The sequence below is a fragment of the Linepithema humile genome, chromosome 2 (genome assembly GCF_040581485.1).
Source record: "Linepithema humile isolate Giens D197 chromosome 2, Lhum_UNIL_v1.0, whole genome shotgun sequence".
Lineage (NCBI taxonomy): Eukaryota > Metazoa > Arthropoda > Insecta > Hymenoptera > Formicidae > Linepithema > Linepithema humile.
In genome coordinates this window covers 21,864,411-21,892,325 of record NC_090129.1, presented here as the reverse complement: position 1 = coordinate 21,892,325, position 27,915 = coordinate 21,864,411, and the positions used below count along the sequence as shown (strand labels likewise).

The 27,915-nt window shown below is 40.8% G+C and overlaps 2 protein-coding genes across 12 annotated transcripts in view; one reads left to right on the top strand and one right to left on the bottom strand.

Annotated features, from left to right (window-relative positions):
- nAChRalpha6 (nicotinic acetylcholine receptor alpha6) overlaps positions 1–27,915 on the bottom strand; it is a 226,308-nt gene that overhangs the window by 56,326 nt on the left and 142,067 nt on the right. For 5 of the 7 annotated variants that reach the window (XM_012364471.2, XM_067350767.1, XM_012364472.2 and 2 more), the window contains 2 exons: positions 27,340–27,534; positions 15,780–15,866 (listed from right to left, as the gene is read on the bottom strand). In XM_012364471.2, coding sequence (XP_012219894.1) covers positions 15,780–15,866; positions 27,340–27,534 — 282 coding nt within the window. The remainder of the gene's footprint in view (positions 1–15,779; positions 15,867–27,339; positions 27,535–27,915) is intronic. The other 2 variants (XM_067350768.1, XM_067350766.1) reach the window with 1 other exon arrangement.
- LOC105670769 (cAMP-dependent protein kinase catalytic subunit 1) overlaps positions 1–27,915 on the top strand; it is a 148,774-nt gene that overhangs the window by 115,186 nt on the left and 5,673 nt on the right. The window lies entirely within an intron of this gene.

Here is a 27,915-nt window from a genome sequence, read left to right as displayed (position 1 = left end):
AGGATGGAATTTCGATTTAGCGAACTCCGACGCAGTTATGTCCATCGATTCGCGTGCCACGGACGGTTTTACCATTGACAAGAACTGGAACGTTCACCCCTGAAAATTGTTCTCCATTGTATGAGAATGCGTGGTACGCCACATCGCGACAATATACTGGCCGCATCCAACGAGTTACGACATCGCGACTGAGTTCTTTGAGTTTCAATTGGCTAGCACGTGGCTGTGAAATTCAGTCGTTGAAAATTCAGAAGGCGACGTATAAATTACGATTTATTCTATAACTACGTTTTAATCTTACTATGCTTGATCTTACAACGAAAGATTGTACAAATTAAAGTAATTTTCGATAGAATTGCGATGGAAAAATAATTCATTTAAAAATTAGAAGAAAATACTTCAGTGAAAATGCTGAAAAATGGTTTTTAAAAATGGAAGATTGTAGGAAATCTATTTATACAATTAACGATAATCGCAATAATGTCTTGAGAAATTATCCGGTGAAATTAAAGCATGAGCAGGTTCTCTATTTTAATTCAATTAAGTTTTGTAATTGTATTTGATATGAAAAACATAATTAGAAGCATAACTAAAATAATATATGACAATGTCGTACATATTCAAGGCAACAGATATCTCAAGATACAACGTAAGTAAGTATGTGTGAATTGAAATATTGCGAATCGCAATTGGCTGAAGTGACAGAGATATATTCGTGTGATAATTCAAACACGAGAAAAACTGATATGCTTACATAAAGCAGGATCCACTTGGAGAAATGGAGAACTTATTCATTGGCACTGACGTTAAAGTTAAAAGAAAAAAACGCGGAGAAATATCCATAGTGGTGTGATGGACCCGAGCTCCCCTCCCTCAGAATAAGTGAGTTGAAATGTATTTCTAAACTCCCACGCACGCCAGGGACGTGTTAAAGCGCGTGTAGAAATGGAAGGGAAATATTTTCGGTTATATTCCGAGCGATTTCATAGCTGAGAACATTGTACATGTCTCAAGTGGCGATTGCGCCCGTGTTGGTGTAGAAATTTATTCACACGTAAGAATTTATCGTATTTCTCGTAATGTGTGTGTGCATATATATACATCCCAGTTTTTGCAAACATACACATTCCTCTAAATATAAAGCGTCGTTTTTCTTTTGCTCTTCTTTTCTTAGCGCGTGGCTCTTTTACGGCGTGATTATGGGTGAAATTTACATTCCGAATTTAGAGATCGAGAAGAAAAGGGAGCTCACCATCGATGAAATAACACGAAATAACACAAAAGATCCTCGTTACGAAACGGAGAGCAATCCTGAGAAATTAAATTTACCGTAAAAAGTTAATTAAAACTCCGGAAGCACTGAAATTTCAGATAACATTCATATTCTTTCAAAAGTCGAACATTTACTGTTAATATATGGTTAATATATAGCAGTTGGAGATTTACTGTTAATATATCGTAGGTGATATTGAGTTTTGTGCCGTATTTTGTTCCTCGTGTCGTTTTGATTCTTTTTTTTTTTTTGCTCGTCATTATAACAATACCTTTTCGTGTTTCGAGAGAAATTTTCGCCGTGAGACGAATCGTTCGGTGACAATGACGCGACACGTCGGCGCGAAATTATTATAAGTCGAAGCAACGTGAATTTGCTTCGAGAGGCAATTTCTCCGACCGGGTGAAGCTCGAGTGTCGCAGGAAAATGAAAACGGAAAAGGGCGAGAGGCGGAAGAAAAACGGGAAGCAGGTTCAGTGCCGTTTCCATCTTCCTCGCCTTACCTCACTCTTGGAAAGAGGAATAAATTTTGTACCATTCTCTTTCCATTCTCCCCTCTCATCGCCCCCTGTCCTATCATACTCTTTCTTCTAATAACATCGCGGTTACTGGAACCTTTTTTCCATCTCAACTGTCACAAAACTTTTCGTAATGTCGTTCGGTATCGCTGGACAGGACGGCATTATTATAACTCGGCGGACTATGAATTTACTATGAGAAAGGTAATATCTCCATAGTAGACGTACGAAACTTCGACGGGGGAACGGAGATTAAGAGCGAAAAAGAAGATGGAAAAGGAATAAAGTGTCGACCGGCGTCTGGCGTGAAATTCGTTGGTGCCCGATATTCTTCTGCCTCTCTTGGAATATGAGTGACTCGATACGGCAAAAGCCGGAGAGGACTCGAGGTGACGGTTATCGCCTAAGTTCTGCCGAAGTTTCCCGCTGAGAAAAGAAAGAGAGAGAGAAGGGGAAGAAGTGAGAGCAAAAATGGAAAAGCGGCGGGCTGCGTACTGCAAAGTGAAAAAGTTCCCTCGTTCGAGGCTTAGGACGCCTGGTGACACGTGAAAAGTATTTCGGGAGGACATGTCTATCGATTCTCGAATAACTCGCCGAAATAGGAGATATAACATTTCTATCCTTTAAAAGGCTAAAGTGTAATTAAGCGGCGGATCACTTAATTTAGCTGTAAAAAGCTAGTAAAGCTATTTTTATTATTACGAATTGCATGATTTTATTTTATTAAATTGGTTTATTAATAACAGTATTGTTTTGCGCTTTGAACATATTAATTAAGTGCTGTCTTTAAAAATATTTGTGGTAAAAGCAAATGTCTATTTTAAATCGAACCATGGCGAATTTTATTTGATAATTTAATTCTTTTCGTCGATGCAATTATCACATAGTAAAATTAGCAAGAACAGTTTTAAATTCGAGAGGTAGGATATCGCGAAATTTGATTAAATACGCCATGGGTGAACAGTGGGAATGCGCAACAACGAGTGTTATTGATACCGATCGATCGATTAACCAGTTTGTGCGCGAGCGGGGGCGGTCATAATTAATGCAATCAGAAATTCACGAGTGTTATAATCTATCGAGTGTCTCTCGGCTTCGCGCGCGCACCTATTTGTTATCGCTGTATAGCAATTAGAATAGCGCGATCAATTATCGACGAGACGAAATATCGCACGTGCGTTTAAAAGTCACACACTGCCATATGTCGCGGATAGTAATTGTCAAATCGATATACGAGCAGCGTCATTTCCTTTTTCCGCGGAAACGCGACGTCGCAGTTCCGATTCTCATCCCGATCGAAATCGACAGCGATAAATCCACTAAATTAGTGTCACCGTACATCCAATTTTCACCGGACATCTGCAAGACCTATTTTTCAAGGCAAAAACTCAAATACTTTTTCTTTTCAATCGGAAAGTCCTGTTTTTCCCGCAAGAGAAGCGATTTAGATAAAATATTGTGACGATAGATTTGCGAGTAAATTAATTTGCTTCTAAGTACTCTGAATTATTTGTGTCGTGTAAATTATGCTAAAAAAAAGATACAAAAATTAGTTCTTAAAACAACATGAAATTATAATAAGAGAAACGTATTTTTGTCGAATATGATGACTCCAAACTTTCCACACTCACCGGCAATTTTCTTCCACAACTTCGAGCGACGTCGAATTAACTTATCAGCACCGATTGCCGCATTAATTGAAGCATTAACGAGAACACGTTATACGGTGTTTCTGCAAGACATTGTAAAGTCGCGTTCCCCTTCTCCGCTTATCGGCTTCCAGCGTCGTTAGGCTTTCGCCGAAGTGCTCGTAAATGATTAAAGTACGAGACTCTACATTATTCCGGCGATTGACGATCCAGCCGTCGCCAATTAGGACCGATCACTTGGCGGCGCATTACAGAATCGCTCGCGCGCTAGATTTAACGCTCCCGTTAAAACGAACGAACTAGTTGGGGGATCCATTATTCCGGCGGTGAACGAAGCGTGCCAAAATCCAGCACGATGAAAAACGTTAATCCGGGCCGCGCCCGGGACGAGAGTCGGAAATCGAGCGAGGACTTTGCCGAGGCCGGTCGTACAATCACGACGGCGTGATCCCCCGGAGTCCTTCCCATTAATTCAATTAGGCCATCGCGACGGCACATGGTCCTGGCGGCGAAGAAAGACCGCAGAAAATAATCCGAGCCCGTTCTTGTAGCCGGCTTTACTGAATTATATCGTGCTGTTGACCAGCGAAATATATCGCGTTCGTCTCTTTTAACTAATACGCGGGAGAACTCGTGCGAAATATCTATCACGCGCTTCGAATATGAACGCGAATAAAGACTTGTTATAAAATATGAGCGATTTGAACGGTGACCGGATTACCATATTTAATTTCATATTAATTTCATATTAATTATGTTAATTAATATTATTCATATTAATTACTTTTATACAAATTTCAAAATTAATAAATTATTTTTCAAGGATGATCTATTTTACATTCAAATATTTGAATTTCTGAATTTATAATGAAATATAATTCCGAATTATATAATTAATAGGTTTGAGTTTCGAACTTTAAAGCATCGGTGTAAGAGAACTCTTCCGCGAGGGGAGAGGAGAGATAGGTATTGTTTCGGCTACACAATTAGGATGGAACATTACGGTTAATTTGAGTTGTATCCTGTAAGGATGGACTGTCGATCGAAAGCCGATCCTTCCAAGTGATATCCTATTTGCATCTAATTAATCGCGGTTGAGATGTTTCCATGGAGACACGTCATCGTTCGTCCATTTTCAACCATAGGCACGTATTCATTGACCATAGATAGGTACATATGGATTGTCACATCAATAGCTTCCGTGATCATTCGGGATATACTGTTGTGATTGTCCATTGTTGCATCATTAGTCTGTTTAGTCATCTAAGATGTCAGATATACATGTCCAGTAACCGTTGTGTGCAGTCAGATACGTCCAGAGGCAATTTGAGTATTTCCTTATTTGTACAATCATCGTCGAATATCATTTTTTGTCATTTTTTTTTTTACTAAAGTGACAATTGACTTTGCGCAATTTTCACAAATTATTAACTATATGACGACTTGTCCATATTAAAGTAGACAAGCTAAAGAAATATGGCGACACGTGACACGTCACGAAAAATTAAAAATTGCAAATGCTATCTATCTGATGATATCTACCAAGGATATTTCCTTTTTCTATATATTCTTGTACGTTATAAAACATTGTCAGAATATTCATTAAATTATAAATAACACAATAAAGAGATTTACATATGAAAATTAAAGATACGTGATTTCCGAGTTGGCTCGTACTTCCTTTTGTTATCTCGATACACCGTGACACCTCTTTCAAGTGCTTTCCGATTTGCTTTCACACACGCCCGATTTCAAACGGACACTTTTGCGTTCGCGTCACGACCATCGACGGCTCGAGATCGGTCGCGATCGGGGGAGAGAATCGATCTTTCCTCCCCGCGCGCGATCGAGGATCTTCTTGGATCAAGCGAACTTACCTTACGCTTCCAGGCTGGAATGGAGGAAAGAATTCAAGGAATGGGGAAGAGACACAAAAGACTTGATTACATCGTGGTGTACATCTAAGGCTCTGCAAGCTCTGTAGTCGCCCGTAGGTGTGAGGAACGCGCGGCTTCATATCGAGTCTCTCGCTGACAGATCATGAAACTGTACTTGCTCGAGCAAGCAGAAAATCATTCAATTCGGCGAGAGATTGGAGAGAAAAGAGGCGCGTGCCGCACACTACGAGGAACAAAAATAACTTTCTCTCTCGAAGTCTCTAGTTTTCGTTCTTTTTTTTTCTTTTCGCGCGAAGCGTGACAGAAATATAATTAAGACGCGCTACGAGTCGATCACAAGATAATTCGTGTTAGTGTTGATGCAAAGGAGACGATAATTGAATGATGCGATAATTTTCACTGGACTCGGAAAGATTGAAATCACGAGAAGATAGGGATTTTGGATATCTTTATTATGGGAGTAAATCGTCAGTGTATAAAAATAAACATTAGATAGAATATATCTTTTCAACCACATGTATACCGCATTGTTAACGACAATCGTTGATCGATCAAACGACTGATCAACATTTTTTTATTGGTCTCGAACATAAGTCGTGATTAAATGACTAATGTCTGGATTCTCCAAACCTCATCGAGTGTTCCTCAAGATCGTTTCTCATTTCTCGTCTCTCTCAACTCGTCGATCAAACGGCGAATGATCGAGCGAGCTTCTTTGCTGTCGCTCTCGACATGTGACAAGGATTCCGCGAAGTGTGGATTACGATACTTACCGGGGTGTCTTGGATTCGCGAGAAGACGGAAGGGACGCCCTTCTTAAAGAAATTGCCGACGTGAGGTGCTTTCGAGAGAGCTGAGTCCCGTCGTGAAAAAAAAGTACGACGGACCAATAGATGCACGCGCGATCGATCGATCGATCGATCGATCGATCGTCGCGTGCGCACAAGGAAACCCAACGTCGTCTCGTGCCGTCGTCGATACAAAATCGGCGCACCTGAGCATTACACGTACGCACCGCCATTACGCGATGCGGTCGACAAGCAACCGCCGACGGTAACCGATGCAGCCACTAACGCCTACGAAAACGCTTCGAGTCCGACCGCAGGCCGGATTGCAGGGAGACAATTAGCCCAGCTGTCCTGAATCACGAGACTGGGATGTGAACGAGCGATTTGCGATCCTGTCTCTAAATTACACGAAGAGACGGGCGAGATCCTGGCGAGACGATGGATCCCGGATCCTGGAACTAAACTCCTAATCCAAATTGTATCAATAAGAACAACTGTTGTGTAATTCCGCCTAATCTGGGACTTTCGTGTGATCGTCGCTTTCCTATCTCATGCCACGTGTCAAGACACGACTCGTACTCCTTGGCCTGGCATTAATTTAATCGCGCTCTCGCGCAGGGATGAACGTGCATATTTGCAAAGTCGATCCTCCGGCAGAAACGTCGTCTGAGAAAGCGCGGAATAAGCGAAGCAGAATTCTCCTGTCTGCGCAATTTTCCGCGTTTATCTATATCCGCACAGGCACGAGAGAATCGATTATTCTGCGTTTCGATAATTTCGACGGTGAGAGGAGCTAAGTCGTTGTCTGTCTCTTGTACTTCGAAATGACGAAGGCACGAGGAAAGAATTAACGAAGTGAATTTGGAAGCGAGTGACAACGATGTATAAGTAGACAATTGACAATATAAGCGGCCGCGTAAGAAGAACCTTACTCGTCATGAAGACAAAAATTGATTTTCGAATTTACCGATTGATCCATCCAAGCCTCGAAGAATCGGGCATATTTATTATTTTCAGATTCAATTTGCAGCTTGTGACATACTCGTAGATATTTTTCGAATCTAAAAGCATTTTGGGGTGTTTCAAAATATCGTAATATTATATCTTGATTTGCATTCAGATAGTTTTATTTACAACACAAAATCATTTAACACGAAAGCTAAATCATGTCAGGCACAAAATGGAATGCCGTTCGGGGCTGTCGAAGAGTTAAAAGTTTGCGGATTTTATGTTTCATTGAATTTACGATGGAATTCATCGCATCATTGCACCGCTCGGCTATGGTAGTGAAATTTCCGCTAATATTTTCGACAAGGCTGTCAGGGGATTTGTCGAGAATATCGCTTTATGGTCGCATTGAATTTACATTAGTCCAGCTCACTCGATAATGCACTGGTAGATAATGCACTCTAAGCAGCCAGCATAAGACCTGCGCTTTCAGAATTAGGGTGCGCGTTAATGGTAGTCTATTTTTGTGTTGCTCGGTAATCAATATCCACTAATAAAGTTTGCTGAATACACAGCACGAGCTGGCATTTCAACAGAATAAGGCACTTATTTAAGCGCAATGTACCGTTATGATAAATTTATTAACAATTAGTATTAATAATTGAAAAAGCACGCTGGAATCTGTCAATTAGTTGGAATATGCAATGATTTTCCACCTTAGCCGATCAAATTTAGCCTGATACAAAAACGCAAATAAAAAATGTCTCAATCAAGCTTATTAAAGTCAATTTAGCAAATTATCCACGCTTTTATCACTTTTAATAATGTGATTATGAAAACCGAAATAAAAAAACATAAACAACAACTGTTTTTGTTTGCTGTTTGTTAGCTGTTTGTTAGGTATTTTGTTTCCCGTTCTCTCTGTTTGCCGTTTCGATTATTGTGCCTGTGTGAATAGTTTTCGAGACGAACGATCCGAGCCTTATTTATTGATGAACAGGATGATACCGTTGAAATATTCATTATAACCGCTCGCGCGGGATGATTTCTCTCAAAAATGTTTCATTCCGCCAGATTTCTCGGCCGTCTATTGCCCGTATTGATCGACGTGCGGCTTATATACAGCAGCATATCCGATATTTTGGAAACTTTTGATATCACTCGTTTTTGCTATGCCGCGTCGAATCTCGAGATTCAATATCGTTGGTTCCAGATCCGCGATGGAAATTGAAATTTGCATCGTACCCTCTTCGGGATCGCGTCGAATAAATGAAACGCTTCAGCGATTCGCAATACGGATAACATTGGTTTAAGAAAGACACATGAATCATAAATTGCGAGCAGTAAGCATATGCGGCGACGACGGGACAACGATACAAAAGTTTTTTGCTTCCTATTAAAATGCTCGGCGATAATATTCTAATTAGCAAGTTTCCTAACGGCCGTTAAATGGACAATTAATGGTGCGAAATATCGGTATATCGATGCTCCGCCGTAGCCTGCAATCGTTATACGCGCAGATGCCGTAAAGTTTTAATTAAACGTTTCGTATTTTAACGTGAGGCGCGGTAGAATATGTAACTTGCCCTGCAAGCCAGCCGTGCAGTTTCATTCGAAAAAGTCCCAGCGGCGAGAATTTCGTAATTTAGACTGAAGGTTGGTAATTTGCCACGAAAGTTTGAAAGATATAACGTCGCATGCAATGCGATATGCAAAGACCGTGATGTTTTAATAATAAAAAAACAACAAAGATTAATATTTAAATTTCTTGTTAACATTATTAATAAAAGGTGATTTTTTTAAGAGATAAAAAGCAACAGGAATACAAGTTGCTGTTTTAAATCTTCTCTTAATTATTTACCTCAGCATTTTTCTATTCCTGGGCAAAGGATTCTACGTAATGCATTTTTGTTACATGTTACACAAGAATTTTTTAATTGAATAAAAACTCATTTTTTAATTGAAAAAAAAGATTGAAATTAAAATTCTTCGATAAATTTGAAATAGACTCCGTTCTGGATTTTATGATGAACATTGAAATTAAGATGAGGAATTTTCCACGCGAGGCATTCTGTACACTCATCGCGATGAATAAAAGAACGTTCCTGTGCGAGTAATTTTTCGGCGACACATTAATCCGTCGCGTATTCTTTTCAAAATCCGGGCGCACGGGTTAGAAACAATTATGCGGCTGCACGCTGAGGTGATTTCGAGGTGTCGTTCCGTAACGCTGAAAATTGCAGCGACCTTTAAAAATGCATCGCCCCCCGTTTGTGCGGCCGTTAAAAGTCTTCGGGATAGACGTAACTTATGATCGCGGCGTGTTCGCGCGTTATCATCGGCGCGCGAGCGCGATATCAGCACATCGGAGGTGCTATACAGCGGGTTCACGTAACGCCGTAGCTGTGCTCGCACAATCGCCTTCGACGTAGCTGACGGGCCTGTCTTCTCTCTCGACTATTCTGTGCGATAGCCCGTGCGCTCCTGCATAAATTTACATGGCGCGCGCGATGATCGCCGGCGCTCCGAGGCGCGCGATAGCACAAAGCGGACCCCGGTTCGTCGGCCGCGTATCGGCTTTCCGTCTCGCGCTATTTTCTTGTCACCGTTATGGATTATTCCGTCGATTTAAGCCGAAGCTGCGCATCTTCTCAAGCACGAGTAAAATTGAAATTACGAAATTGTCGACTATGGGCGGATTTCATCAATGTTAGTTAACTAAGAGTGATTTAATGAATTTTCTTAATTAAACTCAGCGCGAAATATTTATAAGCCAAAATGTTAAACGGTTTCAATAAAAAAAAAAAAAAATTCCCTTTCCAGATATGTCAGACAATAAATTAAATAGATTAGGAAAACAGATGTAAAATCGTGTATTTAATGTTAAACACTAAATAACCAGTTGCAATTTTCATATTGGATAAATGCCATTCGGAATCAAGCGGCCAGGTTTGGTGCCAAATGTGGGATGTGAAAATGGCCGTAACGGGCGGAACCAATATGTTGGAAATACGGTCGGACGCTTTGTAAACCGCGTTTGCATGATCATTGAATACGCGTTTAAATACGACAAAGAGAATCCGGAGTGATCGAACAAAAAACGCTTCTTTAAACTGTTTCATATTTACCGCGGTAATTATTATTATTGCTGGAGAAATATCTTTGACTGTAAGATGCGAGAAAAGATGAAATTCTCGGAATGAGGAATTGCCTGAAGAATTGCGGAAACTGGAGGCGCAATAATTTTGACGTCACTTACGTGAAACATGCAATTTCCTGCATCGTCGTCGCTGAAAAATCGCCTTGCGGTTTACTCGCGCTGTGAGAGTCGCAATTTCAGCGAATTTAAAACGCTTAATGAAATTCGTGAACCGCGTTCATATTCGCGACAATCGATACTCGTTGATCGGTATTAAAGCGCATTTATCCATTGATTTCGTGTTATTCGATGCGTTTCCGATAATTAGAAATCCACGAGGCGTTTCGTAATAATTAGAAACGTTTTATCTCGCATCGAATTCTCGTGCGCGAAGCTCTCTCGTGGCGGCCCGATCGATCCCGATTTGCGAAAATATCATTTTACAACGAGCATTTATTGACTATGCGTCGATTTATTTCCGCCGTGCATTACGAATTTCTCTCTTCATTCGCCGTTTTATTCGCAGCGTCGAACGTAAACGCGAGCGAGCGTGCATGCGCGATTCTGCCGAAAAATTCTCGACTAGAAGGCACCGCTCGTTGACCGTGCGCTTTAACTGGACGTCATATTTCGCGGCCGGTGAGCATTAATCGCGCGAGACAGCCACCATAAAGAGAGCTACGGAGTTATTCATCTGTCTATTTCGAAGCGGTTACAGAATGCCTCTCATATGGCGCAGACAGACGATCCAAATGACAAAATCATCCAGTCGATGGAGGACGATTGAAATTGTTCGAGACATTGCCTTGATTTATTTCCACCTCGAAAGTCCTCCATCATAAAAAGATATCCTCACGCCGAAATTTTCATCGAAAGATATCGTCATATTTGTCAAATAAAAAATGTCGCGCAATCATAAATCTGGTATTAAATACATACTGAAATTCGATAATAAACGAATAAGTTAAGATTTAAAAAAATTTATCGACAGAAAACATAAAAACGAAATTAAACAAAAAATTTTAACATCAAAAATGTTTTAATAATAAGAGAAATATTTATTTCAAATTCGCAAAACGAGATATTTTTTTTTATAAATGGCACACATTTTTTCCACAACTTTATTCGCGGAAATTAAAGTAAATTAAAGTACATTGATGCATGGCGGTATAAAAATCTGAATATCTTATTATTTTAAAATATTTTAAGCTTTACACACCATTGTTACTTCTTCGATAATAAATTGTAAAAATAGTGATGTTTTGATTGGCTAACGGTGGAAGTCAGTGCGGTCATTCATTAACGTTGATGACCAATCTGGTATCTTTGCGTGCTACCCCGATTGCATAATTCCTCGAGCCGTTGAACCGAGAAGTGCGACTTTATGAGAGCAAGTATGTAATTAGCAGACTACGCTGCTAAGTGCTTCGTGCTAAATTAGCGATTTTATTCAACCGCCTCTAGTCGCGACTCACGAGAGCAACTTTCCTTCCGACACACCGGAAGGCAGGAAGCTCTCGTTCCCGTGAACACAACGAAAGGAGGGACGATTAATCGGTGGATGTCTAATCGCGATGACGGTGCAGATTTTTTTTACCGGACACACCGCCAGGATACCTGTTGCCAGTTCGTCAAAGTTGGGGAGCGCTCGCTGAAGTCGTGCTTTTTCACGCGTGAAAAGAATAGATTACCTAAAGAATAGATTGCGACAGAAAGGAGGATTACTAAAGCTATCAAGCGAAGAATATAGAAAATGTGTGAATAAAAATTGCTGGAATAGCGAGATTACTATCGATCCATCATACATCTTCATGTTAGAAATTGTTCTAAATCTTATCACTTATCGCGAAGTGGAAGATCGAACGCGTATAAGATCGCACAAGATGAAAACGTTCGGTAGAAACGCCCACTAGAAGCTAATTTTCTCGTGCCACTAGATCTCGCTAATTAAGAACTGATAGAAATGTCTTAGCGATTTCGGCTTTTGAAGGATTGTGGATGATCATTTTATCATCTCTTTCTCTCTCACTCTCTCTCTCTTTCCCCTGTTACTCTTTCCATGGACCACAATAGATTTTTTGTAGTGATACATAATTCTCCGTGACACTTTCAGTCGTTGAAGGGAGTGGAACAGCGACGGGATGGACGAATGGTCCCGAAAAAGGGCGGAAAAGAAAGGTACTTTGCGGGAACGAAATAGCGCCTAAACGAATTTGCGTTCAGCGCCGCTCTCGTGGGGGTTTGTTTTAAGATGCATCGCACGGCGCATTTATCCCAGCCACGGACTTTAATTAAACTTTCTTTCTCCCAGAGGAGAGAAAGTACGTAGTAGAAACGTTTCCCCATATATATACATGTATATATGTGTGCGTACTCGTCTGTGTATATGTGTGGATCCTCTTTTTTTCCTCTTCTTCTTCCTCTCGTTGGACAACAAAAGGGACCAGCTTCTGGAAATCGATCGATTTTTCTCGCATCGCGCGTTGTCTCGTGGAACGACGTTTATTACGGTTTGTTGCGCGAACTTTAGTTAGTCCAAAGTGCGCTTAATCAAATTTCCTTTCTTATTATGATACAAAAAGAGATGAGACGCTGTTAATCAGAATTAAGCCAAGTTCGTCTAGTCGAGATTAAAATTATATAAAGCTGAGGAAATAAAAATATATTATTTACAGCTCATTATTTGGAGGCTTCTTAAATTGAATTTCTAAGGATCGAATTACGAATTCTGGATGAAGTATCGCATATTGCAAGAGTCAATTTATATTTGCCCCTCTTTCAAAATCTCACCTGTTAGCGGTAATCTAGGACGCAATGTGTAGTCTATAGTATAATACGATTAAATGTAAAAGCGCATTAATTCTCGTATTGAATTGAATTAAGCATGTGTACTTTGCATCATGTAGCGAATCGTGTACTGGAGATGCGCGCCGCTCGGCAGAAATGAATTCCTAAACGAGTTAATCCGGCGTGATTTCTTCGCTTCTATCATTCGTATCGCGAGTTGATTCTCATTTCTGCGATTCTCTTTTAACCGAGGCAAACTGACACTTGCGCCAGAGAAACATCAGGATTATACGTTTCGTTGATATCCGATTGCTTCATCGCAGAGACTTACGTAATTGCTATAAGATACTTGTCTGACTTTTGAACTCGCAAAGATTGAAGTAAGTTCACAGCGCTGAAATCTAACTAACGTCAAGCTCTTGTCGGGAACATCTTTTGTTAGATGGAAGAAAACACAATACATATCGAGTTTGCGATTGCTTTTTGTAGGCGGTTAGCGCACTGTTTTGCATTTGGCAGGGGGGAAGGGGAATGCTAAACAGATTTGCATGTGTGAAACACTCAGACGGAAAACACACGATACAACAGTATGCGTATGAGATTCTACGAGGAAGCCTAGAACAGAAATCGGAAAACAAATTCAGTATACATGGAAACAAATCATTCGGGAGAACGTCGCAGAAACTAAACGAACTAATTCGGCACGGCAAGAATCAAAGATGTGAATGTCTCCGGGACTGTATTTCAAATAGAACGTCAGCGAAATCGTTGGAGTCCGCTCTAAAATACCGGTCAATCCCACTCGTAACTGTAGAAATTAATTTTGCGACGGCGCTGTTGTGATCGTAAACCTAATTCGCAATCGATTTTATTAGGCTCTCTCGCTGACATCGCGACGGAACACAGCGCGGCTCGTTTGTCGGGTTTTAGCTGTGACATTCACATCTTTACTGCTTGCTATCCCGACGTAACGATCACCATCGATGCAAGTGTAAAAATAAGATTGTACATAAAAGTCCTGGGGGATCCTGTCTCACGTTCGCGAACGAGCGCACCGGCTGTGCACGTACGAGCGTAATCGAAACGCGAACAAATCGTCGTTTTCGGTGGCATTTTGCAAATATATTCGCGTCTCACGTCATTTCGATTTTACAGTGCTCTCCAACGATCTATTCCAAACAACAATCTAAATATTGCGATGAGTATTCGAGTTGTTTATGCTTCGAGAAAGATTTTCCCACGCAAAAAGATAACTCGCATCTTATGATAAGTATTGCTGTCTCTTTCTTTATAGGATCTTTCTTTTTAAATCGAACGATCCATTAAAAACAGTAATTGCAGGGTTTCAAATACCCCGCCCGTGATGCTCTTTCATTCCTTTATTCCAGAAGAAAAACGCGAGAAACATTCTATAGCGAAATAAGGCGCAATCTTTCTTCCGGCGCGACGCCGGATCTCTCTGCAAGGTATTGTTTTCTCCCTATTAAAAGTTGGACGGCAATCTCGACGGGTATAAGCGGAAAATTCATTTGACGAGTTTAACGCGCGCGAAGAATCTAGACGGAACCCCGCCGCGTTCTCCATTTCATGACGCCGACGAGAAGCCGGCTCTCGTAGCGGTCCGCCGCTAAAATGCGACAAACCGGTGGGATTTGGGAGTTCTTAGCGTTGATCCGCACGATCCATCGCGACATATCCCGGCGCGCTGCACCGGTGCAATGTACACGCGCGCGACATACACTCCGGGAATCGCCATGACAGGAAACCGCTTTCTTCATCCGGCGCCCGGCGAGGAACAGCGTCCCGTCGCGCACGGAAAATAAAACAGAACACTGCAACTCTGGTAATCGTGGAAACTTTAACAATCTTGCCAGACAAATAATTTCGCGGAATAACGTAAGAATTGACAACTCCAGTCGGCTTCCGGAGCGTCTTTAAAAGGAACTACTCCTCTTGCAGAGATAATGCGATTCCGCGAAATTAAGCGTAACTGTGGACCAACTGTGGAGAAGGAATTAAGGGCAGGATACGGGTTAATAAGTCCCGGATAGGGAAACGGTGAAGGGGGAGAGAGGGAAGGGGAAGCAATCGACTCTCGGAAAACGTATAATCCTGATTCCCGCGGCGACCTTTTATTTTCCCATCTTGTTTGAGAGCTCGAGCACAGCCCTTTAGAGCGATAGGTCACGAATCCGTCAGAATCCTTCGAGAATCAATTGACTTGCCCTTTTTGGCGTGCTCAATTCGCAAATTCGCACTCATTATTCGAACGATAGGAACGAACTTCACTTGTCATCCTAGACTACCTTCGTAATTTGTCGTCTTCAATATTTTCCACCTTACTGTCTGCTTATTTCCGTCGAGGTTTTCTAGGAATTGCGCAAAGGACAGGCGAAGGTACACTCACAGGGCGCGCCGTTTTATCACCTTCATCAACAATCGATCGGTAATAAAAATATGCCGGAAGCTGTGACAAACTCTTAATTTTATTTAGAAATTATGTATTATTCGTATGTTTTTCGAACTAAACGTCATTTTGATAACAAAATTTATTTGAATAGAAGGCTGATTCAGCAATCTGCACATTCGTTCCATTTGATATTTCTGTATAATTATGATATTTCAATGTGCATCGTCAATACGCGCGATGTTAAATAAATAAAGATGATCGCGGCGCGCCCCGCCTTTCACGAATATATACACATACGGATGTATGTACAGACACTGTAAAAACACGCTTGCCAGATGCGAATTACCGTTGATTGACAATCATAGGTACCTATTAAAGGGACAGCGTCCGAAGTCGTCGGCATGCTTTCTGCCACGAGGTTCAGGAAAACTGTCAGCGACAGCAGAATGGTCACTCCTGCATGGACAGGTCGAAAAACATTACATATCAACGCTGCGTAATAACGCGCGGGCTTAACGTCTAACCTCGGATCTAAGGGCACCTAGATTGGGTTTACAGTTTCGGGCTGACGCCCAAGAACCGGTGAGATCGGGGTAAAGTCGCACAAGTGTTTTTTCGATTTCACTGTGTAACATAAATCTCATCGTGTCCGAAGACCGTTCCGAGTTTCCTTTGCCGAGAATTCCTTGAGTTTGCGGCAAATTCTGGCTCGTATTCGCGTATTTGCAAGTTTAACTCAAATTGAGACATGACCAATGGACCAACTTCGTGAAATAGTGTCTTTCGTGTTTTCGATCGTGGAAAGGTGCATGATTTGCATGATTCAATTTAAAAAGATCGACGATATTCGAGCACCTTGCGGCTCTTTTAATACGATGCGAAAATTTCTTATTTACCTACACAACCGATGCTTTCTCTCATAAATCCGATACAATCCTTTCGTTATTCTGACGGCATAATGTCGCATAAAAAATTCATACACACGTCCTAAAATCCTAAGGGCTAAAAGATTTACAAACAACTTGGGAGGAGAATGAGGAATTTGCTGTATCAGCATAGAGGCGAATGGTTTATGGATGAAGGAAACACGCCAGCTACGTGATATTAATGATGACGAGAAAATCGTCGGGAACGGTCCGATGGAATCCGTGCGATGACTGCGCGAATCACGCGATCGCGCGAATCCGCGAGCAGACATGTTTGCGATTTGGGCTCGCATGATTGAGAGTAGAACCGCGAATAATCGACTGTCGAAATCTCGTCCGCGCAGATTCTACTCGCCCCGGGCAGGGTTCCCAAGAATGGGATTAGCCCGCAAAGTTCGGAACATGTAACAGACGCTACGTGGATGCCCCGTGTTGAGAGGGCATTAGGCGACTTCGGCGAACCTGGATAAGTCGTCGGCAACTCCATTACTGTGCAACAGCCATCAAAGTGACCAGTGAAATTCGATTATCTTACTGCTGCTCCTCGAAATCGTGAAATTCTGCATGCGATTGACAACTATCGCTGGATGAAGCCGAATGGTTTGACCGCAGTTGATTGGATCGCACGAGTTTCGAATTGTCACATGGATTCATTGAGTACCAAGTAACTCGATTGAGAATCTAGTGTCATAAACGAATGTTAATTGAAGGGTTTTCACTCTGTGCAGGGAATGTCATGGAGATAGAAATGTAGTTTATAATAAACAATCATTTGAATTGCAATATGCAATAAAGGCTTTTAATGTTTCATCAATTTGACATTCAGATATAGAGAAAAAAATTGTATACTTTTATATATTAAGTATATTAATTATTGTGTATTATTAGTGTAATAATATTTTATTCTATTTGTTATAAGAGTGTCGCTCGGTATATATAGAAAGATAAATAAAGACTTTATTCACATTTGCGCCGCACCTTCCACTCGTTCTCGTAATAATAAGTATGTGGGAAATTGTGTAATTTTCCGTGAACAAGGCTAACAAACCGCGAAGCCGCGAATTAACTCGCCAAGTTCGGGACATTACGCTCTTGGAAGCGCAAAGCGACTTGACAATGAGTCGTTAAGCTTGATACATACGTAGTTAATGTACCTAAAACTCTAACGTGAAGCGGACAGTAAGTTCATTGTTAGCCGATGAATTATTGTTGTTTGTGGGCCAAAAAATATAAAGAGCGACCGTACTTGGAAAATAAATGTTGATTTTATACGCGGCGATCGACGAAGTTAATTAGTGAGGAACGCGCGTGTACACCTGAGCCTCGAGCAATTGCCGGCTGAATAATTTATGTCGAATTTAATCACGTATGTCATTATGGATATCGATTTTGCTTGATTTGCGAAAAAGTAATTTTTGAAATGACAAGATGACAACGAGCTTTTTCAAAAGTATTTTATAAAAATAAACGGAAATGTACCGAAATGCTCTCACTCTAACAAGATCGCGTAAATTGAAACATACTTGCATGTAAAGACAGCTGTGTAAAATTGACTTTTTTACTGCATTATTTTCGCCCTTTAATTCGTTTAAAGGGAGATCACACGGGTTGAATGGGAGTACCGTATCTCGACGAGATCGACGGGCGTAAACCGCGACAAGGTGCGTCCGTGGTGGGTGGCAAACCGCCAATAACATCGGACGTTGTCGGTCAGTAAGGGAAGGTGCGGAGCTTGAGGAAGGTTGACCAATTAGTTCCTTGCTATTGGACCGAAGCGTTTGCTGGATTATCGAAGCACGTGTGATCAATACTTTTTCAAAATCGTAGCCGAGAAACGTTGATCGCACGAGCTGCTTTGATGCGTTGCATCGCATGTGAGGGATTATTATTTTTCCAGAGATATGGAAGTTTGACTGATAGAAAATACGGGAGATTGAAAAAATATTGTATAATTCATATATCAAAGTAAAAAAACTTTTCTGTGAATTTTCGGTATGTACATTTTCAATATTTAATAATGTTGCTTTATATCATGTGTCAATCATCATGTGATTTGTTATTCTTAAAGCAATATGTTCAAAAAAACATGTTAAATTTTTATGTTATAAGCGCTCTTTCTCTCATTGTAGATTTACGTTGTAGAATATCTCTCGATTATTTTAAAAATTTTTAGCTACTAATATATCGAATTTTATTTTATTTACTGCTGCAAGAGTTTGTTTTATAACTCCGTGAACCGTTGACTTGCTTCTTCAATTGTGCCAAAGAAATCTTTATTAAATAAACCTACTGTGAGTTACGTTCGTCGTATATTTATACGAGATGATGTGTGATGTTTGGTTATATGTAGAAATGCTTATTCGTGCAGACGCTAGGAAAACAAGGCTGTGTGCCAAGATTCTTCTAGTCGATATTTCAAATAGGAAAAACAGTGATAAATTTCTGACACGACGATTTACAGTGAATTCGAGCACTTTGTTGGCATCGCGCGACAATTTTTTTTCAACGCGATGTATTTTTCATTGTCGAATTAATAAATGTAATATTTCATTGTTTTTTGCGCAAATACAAGAAATACCGAAGAGAAATCAACCTATATTCTTTGAGTGCACCGAAATCAATATTATAGTGTGACATTTTACTAATCAGTTTTTCACTTTTTAAGTATTTATATACTTTATCACTTTTTTATTCATTTTTTAAAGTGACACAATATTTGCCAAACTACGATTCTTTTCATGTTTTGTCTCCAACTCACATTAGATCACAAAAAACGCAACGATAAAAAAATTCTACAATAATTATAATGTTATTCGATTTGATTTTTTAATCGGCACAAGTATACGTCACAAGCGTGTTATAATTGCTGCTGTTGGGATTCACGCAACCGATTCTAATGGAATTCTATCTCTTGTGAAACGGTACACACGAAACGTACACCTGTTCTCGAATAGAGTGATGTCTTGGGGGATGCCAAGCACTCTTTGGCGTTCGTTCTTGCCATCGTTATTTGACGTCACGTTTTCATAAGTAGATTGCTGTTATATCTTACGAATCATTTGAGAATCGTGGTAGTCGTATATTTATATCTTTCATGGACTCATTTTTAATTTTGTTATTTTATCTAACTTTCGCGCTAATGTATTTATATATACGTTTATATTTTCTGTTGATTATATTATATCATTCAATTCTTAGGATTTAAATATTAGATATGCTACAAGGTATGCTATAAATGTAACAATCTTATTTTTTCTCCCTCTCGCACTTGATTCTGTCATGTTATTGCATGCAAACAAACTCTGTCTATGGGCAAAAGACGTCATACTGGTTGGTGAGAGGGCGAGACAGAGCGGCTACGAAAGCACCCACACAGTGTCCTTTGTCATGATAATGTTCAATCAAACATTGCCCTGAACGAGGGCGAGCTGGCCACGCATTTCTCTCATATTTATCCGGTTAATGAAATTCGCGCACGGCCGCAGCGTACTCCCTTTCGAAATTTACAGCGGCATGATATTATGTAAATTTTGCGCGCATTTTTAAGCATAATCAAGCATAGTTTGACGGGATATTGTTGTCGGGAGAACACGGATTTCGGGGCACTCGAAAGCGGCCTCATAATCACGCCTTTTTGTACTTCTAATAAATAGTTTGATGGAAAAAAAAAAAACAAGAATAAATCTTAAATTAACAATGCAAACGTTTGAATATTAGCGCTACGTGAACCAAATTGGATTTTAGATTGAATTATACTAACACCTATATTTTCACATTTCGCCTTCTATTTTAGCCGAGTTAATATGAACGTCGCGGAAAATAGCGCGCACGACAAGTCATCACTGATACTCACTCTGAAATTCTTAATGATTCCAAGATGTATCGACGTTCCCGAGATAAATGTGACCCGGCTCACCGAAAGTTCCGAAGTCCCTAATCCGCGTGTGATCCTTGCACAGGAAAGTTCTGTCGGATGTTAGAACGGGTCCACGGAAGATGCCTCGGGCTTCGCCAATGATTAATTACAAAGTAAAGGAGATAGATATCCAGAGGTAGGAAAATGTGGTCCGAAGCGACGAGGAGTGGCACTTTTTGATAAATGGAATCGGTACGGTGAAAATCTTTTTTCAATGTAGCCGTTCCAAGTGTCGCACGAGCGAAAATCATGTCAATATGCATGTTATAAATTATTAAAGAATATTACGGGACTTTAATACACGATAGATATTTTGAAAATCTATTCGGGAATCTATTATCGAGCAACAATATATTTGAAAGTATTTTAACGTCGACTCAATCGGCTTTACGTTACAACATAATGACCGTCGGATTTATCGACAGAATAGTAGCAGCGAAATGGTGAAATTTCCCCCGGACGAAGGAAACGATCCCGAAATTCCATTTCACATTCTCGTCCATTTTGCCGAAGCGCGGCAACTTTCGGATGAGAAAAGAAATAAGTTCTTGCGTCTTAAGTGGCGGCAGTGTTTTACTCGAGTTTTGAAGCGCGCTCAACGGAACATCAAAGAAAACGAACGACGTAAGGCAACAATGGCGAAAGACTCGTTGAAGACAAAAGGAAATTCGAAGACGAGGCAGAAACAATGGTACAGAGGTGAGGAAATGAGGAGAGTGCAACGAAAAGATACCGCAAGAGAGTTCGACTGTTCCGTCGGAAAACTCGTCGGTAGACTGCGCGTTACCCGGCTTCCCTTGCCGCAAGTCCCGTCTTTGCGACACCAGGATTTACTTCACCGGTTTCATAAAGCGACGCTTGACAACTGCAGCCGAAATTGCGCAGATTTTCCGTAAAAATTTTGCAACCGGGTCACGGACGTTAATGCTTCATCGATCACTCGAATGGAATAATATTGTCTGTCTACCGCGTCGTGCAAACTTCCACATCGATTTTGTATTATGCTCGAGGACATTTCGCAGAGTGCTTTTTAAGATCGAAAACGGAGTTTACTGCATATATCGCGAGCAACATAAATATTAAAAGAGTTAATAACACTAGCGAGATCTATAAGTATATTCTCATGTTTCATCTTCACTCAAAATTCCAGCGAATTACTTTCACGGAGTTAAAATTAAATCGCATAATATGCTTACGCTTTTACGCATGATATTATCACAAAGCGCGCAAGCAAGGGCCACCGTAATCATGATAATTTTCAAGACACGCTTGCTCGTTTGCGTCTAACGACTCCCGAGACACACTGTTCATATGAATTAGACCCTTGGGATGTTAAGTACCGCAGAACACCCCGAATTGCGAGGAAAGTTTGAGAAAATCTATATACATTCCCCATGGGATTCGAAAGTGCAAAATGAGGGGGAATGAGCTAGGCGAGGTTAAAATAGTTCGTAGGAAAAAAAACTTGTGAGAAAGAGCACTTTGGAAACTCTCGCTTAGTGAGAAAACAAAATTCCAGTTTTTCAGGAAACCAATTTTCACCTCTTGCGTTTTCCGACGAATTAAAAGCACGTTCTCTATAGACAGCGATTAAAATGTTATTGTACTTAAATTTACACGCGTTCCGCTGATTTGTCGCGAGCATAACAGTTTAGAGAAATTACGTAGAGAAGATTAGATCCTTGGACGAAAATTTGCTTATGAACGGCCATTTGGCTTTCACTACCGACGAGAAATTTTACGCTGACGGAGCAATTTCCTAAAACGTCAGTATGCCACGCGCTCAAAATCGGCCCCGCCACGGTAAGCGCGCATATCAAAAGTTAGAAATGCCATTTGGCGTCGAAGAAGTTATTCGGTTACCCTAATCACACCGTCGCCGGAAATTGCGTCGGCGCGCACGTGTAGGTAATCCCGCAGGGATTAACCACAGCGGTTGCGTGGCGCGCAAAAGTTGTCCGCGTCTTCTTTTTCGCTCAAGACTTCTCATCTATCCACGGCACAGCGCAGACGAACTTTGCGAAAGAGCGCAATAGTACGTCGCCGGAATCCTTAATAAGTCGGCAAGTGTACTATCGGATTCACCTAGATAAAATCACCGGCGCTACGGGGTCGGAATTCTTTTCTTGTTTTCAGTCGGTGAACCTTTATGGGCTGTTATTAAACGCGGAAAAACGGGACTTTAGTCAGCGCGGGATTGAGATCGACGTGTAATTCCTAGCTCGTTTAATTTTTACAGTACCAGCGTAACAAGTGCTCGTCAAACCACAGTTTGAAATTCTGATTTTATTTCATTTCAGCTTGGAAAACGATAGTTGGCTTCTGTAATAGAGGTATTTAATAATTTGATTAAGTAAACTCGCGCGCGACTGTTGAATATTCAGTCGAGTATATTGGTTTTAATTAATATTAAAGTTGCTAGAAAATTAAAAGAAAAAAATTTTGTTAATACTTAGAAAGTATATTAATACTTAAAAAGCGGTTAAAGTTTAAGCAACGTTCGCACAATGCTTAGACGTGACCGCCTTTCATTATTATAATATCCGGGAACTATCTTATGAAGTATGACACGTTATAATGAGGTACCTCGCCATATAACCGCGCTGCAATGCCAGGATTTACTGCAACTTGCCATAGTCGACAGCGTCAAGCGCAAATTGCAGGCATGGAAAGCTCGCCACATCGCCGAACACTTGCGCTATGGCGTTTAGCACGATCACTAACTCAGCAGAATAACGATTGACAATTTGTTCAAAATCAAATTACAATGTGTAAACGTAAATTCTAATTCGAAATTATTTGCTTCGTGTTCTTTTTTTTCTTTCATTTTATAGATCGCGAAAAAAATACGTAAAAATACGTAACGAGCGTTATTCGTATTCGCGTGCGCACCTGCGTTTTTACTTTTACGAGGCATTTGACGGTATGAGCGCACATTCGTATCCTGTCTCTTCCATCGACAGGATGTTCCGACTGAATTACTTGCTTTTCCTCTCTATCCGAAAAATTACGTGGCGCTGAATAATAAAGCCGTCAATTTTTAACGTGACAACAACCCTCGCTGTGGTTGCCATCTCGTTCGATCATCCGCTCGCGTTTTTTTATTATGTCGACGTCGCATGTGCATGCGGGATATTGACGAGTATTCGAGTACAGTTGGTACCACAACGTGCAGAATTTTAATTTTTAATTCAATGACAGCTGTTTTGACGAATATGAACGAATCGATGTCACAATTGGTTTTTGCATTAAAAAAAAAAAAAAAAATAGAAGGTCGTCATTATATTGATTTGATATTCAATGTTATGTTTATAAATTATAAATAAAAATATTACAAAAACAGATCTTTCCGAGAATTGAAAAATAAACAATCAGATTTTATTAATTTAAAAGCATCCGCGGAAAGTTATTCCTCGAATTCTATTTGTACAAAAAGTGTTCTACTTTCAATTGCTCACATCTCAGGTAATAATAATGCTTCGACATTTTACTTAAAGGAAAACTCCAAGTTAGTCAAAGAATTAATTAAGGTTAAAGGTTTTAGAACATTCTGTATAATCTATATCTCAAACATCTCAGGGGAAGACTCGGAAACTGTAAATTTCTCCTTACTTTGTAATTTAATTTATAGCGTAATTTAATCGAAATTCATTGACGTCATAATAAAGCAAAACTTAACAGACAATAAAGTCTCGATCTGTCGATATATATTCGTGAAGTGACATTGATTTGAGCATTTCGAGCTGTACGAAGGCCGCGCTGAGCGGCGAGAGGAAATATTTTCACGTTATTTTGCGAGCTACCGAAAATAATGCGCGACGTAAAGAACGCGCGATGTCCAGTTCGTCCCTAACGCCATAACGCCGTAATGTCTGTCGAGAGTAGCCTCGGACACGAGGACGACAGTATAGACGGCAATGAATCGGCGTCGACATCGATTCTGTGTTGTCGTTTTCCCAAAGTACCACAGGGAAATTCAATTCTCGCGTGCGACGAACGAAAAAGTCGTTTCTCAAACCGTTCATTCGAGATGACCTACCAAAGCGAGATTGTCGCTCATGTAAAAAAATATAGAAAATAATATAGCAAAAATATATATCATTATTTCATGTAACGACATGTTATATCTAATAATTAAAAGTTAAAAATATGAATTCAACGTCATGTTTTAGGTAAATACGAGTGAATCGGATTGGCGGATGAAACGGATCGTTTTTAATATTTTTAATTTTTTACAATTCACTTTAATAAAAAATAAGATAAGGACAAACAAATCGGATCAATTTTTAAAAATATTATAAAATATTTAAAAACGATTCGCACTGCCCGTCGATTCGACTCACTCGCATTTCTATATTTGTATCTTGTATAAGATGGGGAAAGGAATTGTAGGTGGTTTGTTAAATCTTTGAGAAAGAGTTAATGGGGAAATATGGCATCCCTGCACAGAGATATCGCCCAGTAATTGCCACAGCTTTCGGAAGTTCTCTTAAATATGACAGATGGGAAAACGGCTGAGAAACTCGGCACGAATTTTCGCGATGAATCCATCATAATTACAAAGGTGTATTTCCGGCTAATCCAGGAGCGAAAAATAGCAGAGGGCTTCCGCGAAAGGAAGTAATATTAGTAATAAGTGAGGAAGTATCGAGAGCATATAGTGAGAAGAGATTTGACGACTTGGACGGCGAGTCACGTGCCGACGAGTATACATTGTGAAACGAGTTTGCTCGCAATCGGAATCGATACACGAGTGAAACGGTTCTCTAATATCCTGCTTTGATGTCCCGCCCGATTTCATCGAGCCCCTCGTCGAATTGCTTCCGATACAAGGCGAGAATTATACGGTTCGGCGTGTTTGGAAAGTCTGATCGAAAACGAAGTGAGAAAAAAACAAGCAAAAAATCGCTACTGCGAGGCGAGGAAGCGTTTGTAGGAGCGAGAAATCGACGAGAGATAACTGTCGAAAGATTTTGGTCCTTACGGCGATTAGTTGGCCGACGCCGCGCGATCTTAGAAAAATTGCGCGAGGCGTCCCGCGGGGAGAAATCCCATTATTTCTGACACGTCAAAAAGTTCGACGAAAGGAGATGCAGACTCTGGCCGAGATATACCATCGAGAACTGGAGATTGGATCTGCCGGTGCGCCATGAATATTCACGAGGGTGCGCGGGTGTCATTTTATGCAATTCATTCGACGCTTTAGTGTAAGGTCACCCCGCGATGGAGGTGCGATTGCTGATAGTTATTCGAGTGTTAACCTTGAATAATTGAGCTCAGCATTATCGGTATTCCGTCGATCGTTCGATTCCCAATTGAGATAGACCATTTCGAATTATGAAGTCTTCGATTTTCTCTCTTCGCAGTTAGCGACTTGTCACTTTTATCGGATCCAATGGCGTCCGTTCGCGCGGCCATTTTGTTAAAACGGAAGTGTCTGCGGATGCGCTTATTTGACGTAGAATGCGTCCGAGTTTCGTCGATACTGCCGAGTACAGTGCCCATTGAAGGACTTCGGGGGGCTGTGTAATATTTCAACGTGGGCTACCGTTGCCGCAGGACCAAAGGAGCCGTTCGAGAGAGGCTTATTCTGTCGAGCCTCTGAAATATGCATCGCTGGCGGCGTTTACATGTCGAGATCCGTGGTGTATCATGTAACATGTAGCGCGCCCTTACAGGTTAACGCGATATACCGGTTGCCCGACGTATCCAAAATTCAAATCACGCGGCACTCTTCGTCGAACGATCCTTCGTAAATGTAAACGCGGACGTATAAGCCCGTGAGACCTCGAAGGCGCCCATAGATATTGCGATTTTACGAGGCAACGTAGCGGCCGCAGTGGCGTCTGGTGGGCGCAAGAAACGCACACAACATGCATCGAAGGATTCGACACGTCGTAAAACAACATTATCCGCGTGAGTATGAGCAATAAATATTATAGTGAGAAATATCGACTTCGACTAAGCACGCATTTATCTCGAGGCTGTTGTTTTTTTTTCTACGACAAGATTCTTTTAAATCCCTGCTTATCACAATTAAATGATCGAACTCTGAGTTTCGAAAGATGATCTGTCTGTCTAAATACAGCGATATAATTCAATGATAGATGCTAAATCGAAGCAAAAATCGAGATTAAAATGGAGAAGTTATTTGAAGAATAATAATCTATTTCACCAACACTGATGCGACGATAATAAAACTCCTATTGGCTAAGTAATTGCGAAGCTACGATTTCGATTAATTGATACGTGAGTGAAAGTACACGCGCACCGTCGTCGTCGGTGATAAATATCCGGGAACAAGAGCTTTCGTGACATCGAGAGCCCGTCCCGAACGTTTTAACGACGCAACCGGAAAAGTGTGCGTGTGGTCCGTGAGAGGAAAACGAAATGGAGTTTCGCTGTATAGATCGCCGTTACATGAGAGTCGCCCGACGAAAGTGTTGCGCGACGTCATTTAGTCGTCCGTGATCGAAGTAGAGTCGATCTCGCCTACTTCCTTCCGTCGTCAAAACGAAACAAACGTAGGACAGTCAGCAGTGGCGCCGAGAGTATAAAGTATCAACGGAAAGTACTTACAGAAAAGTAAAGACGTAAACACGCGTGTAGATATGTAATATATACATCACGGTATACCGTCTTACACGCAACAGGATGTGATCCCATCATTCACTAATTAAGTTGTCATTCACTAATTGAAAAGGCACAAGTTGGAAGCTAAGCTAGAAGAAAAATTTCTATACGCAAAAATTCACGAGTAAAAGTATAAATCTAAATCCTCAGTAAAACTAGCTTCAAGTTCCTCGACTTCGTAATTAAAATAAAAATCTTCTATCCGTCTGAAAAAAAATCACTTCACTTCTCAACTTTGTAAAAAATCAAAGTTTCAATAATTAGGCGATTTACGTGTATGATTTCGTCGCGTCTTAAAAAAATCTATGCGTCTCGTAAATCTCTATTCTAAGTCGATTCTATCGTGTATATATTACATATCGTGTGAACAGTAACAATTCCAACGAACCAACCGAAAAAAAGGAAGAGATGTGTCTGGCTGGTGTGCAGGCAGGCATGCTACGAGTTACGTTACCTAGGGTGAGCTTCTCGCCGGAATCGGGCGGCAGGGTGAAGCCCAGTAGGGCCATGCTCGATATCAGCACGCAGGGCACGATCAGGTTGAAAAAGTAGTAGAGAGTCCTCCTGCGTATCTGTATCGTGAACGTGACGTCGACGTACGGCTCCGGGCAGCACTGATACATTATCGTGTTCTTCTTCCCCGGCATACCTGGAAAAAGTGCCAGCACCGATGTACACGCCGACATGTGTCTTTTTTCTAAAGGACTAAAAAATCATATCGATATTTCACATAAGACGGTGTAATCGCCCGTCTCTCTCGATTGCGTTCTCGATTACATTCTGAACAATTCATTCGTTTTCTCATTCACCCTCCTTTCATCATCGCACGCTGCATTATATCTCGACCCTATTGTTCTTATGCGACGGTGTTCCTGCCAAGAATATAATAAAGCGCCCGTCTACTTATCTCTGTCACTATCTCTGTCTCGCGGACTGTATTTTTATTATTACCGCCTTTTTATCTTCTTTATTTCTTATTACTATACCTGTACCGTATCCTGCGGGGACTAAAACCACAAGAAATAAAGTA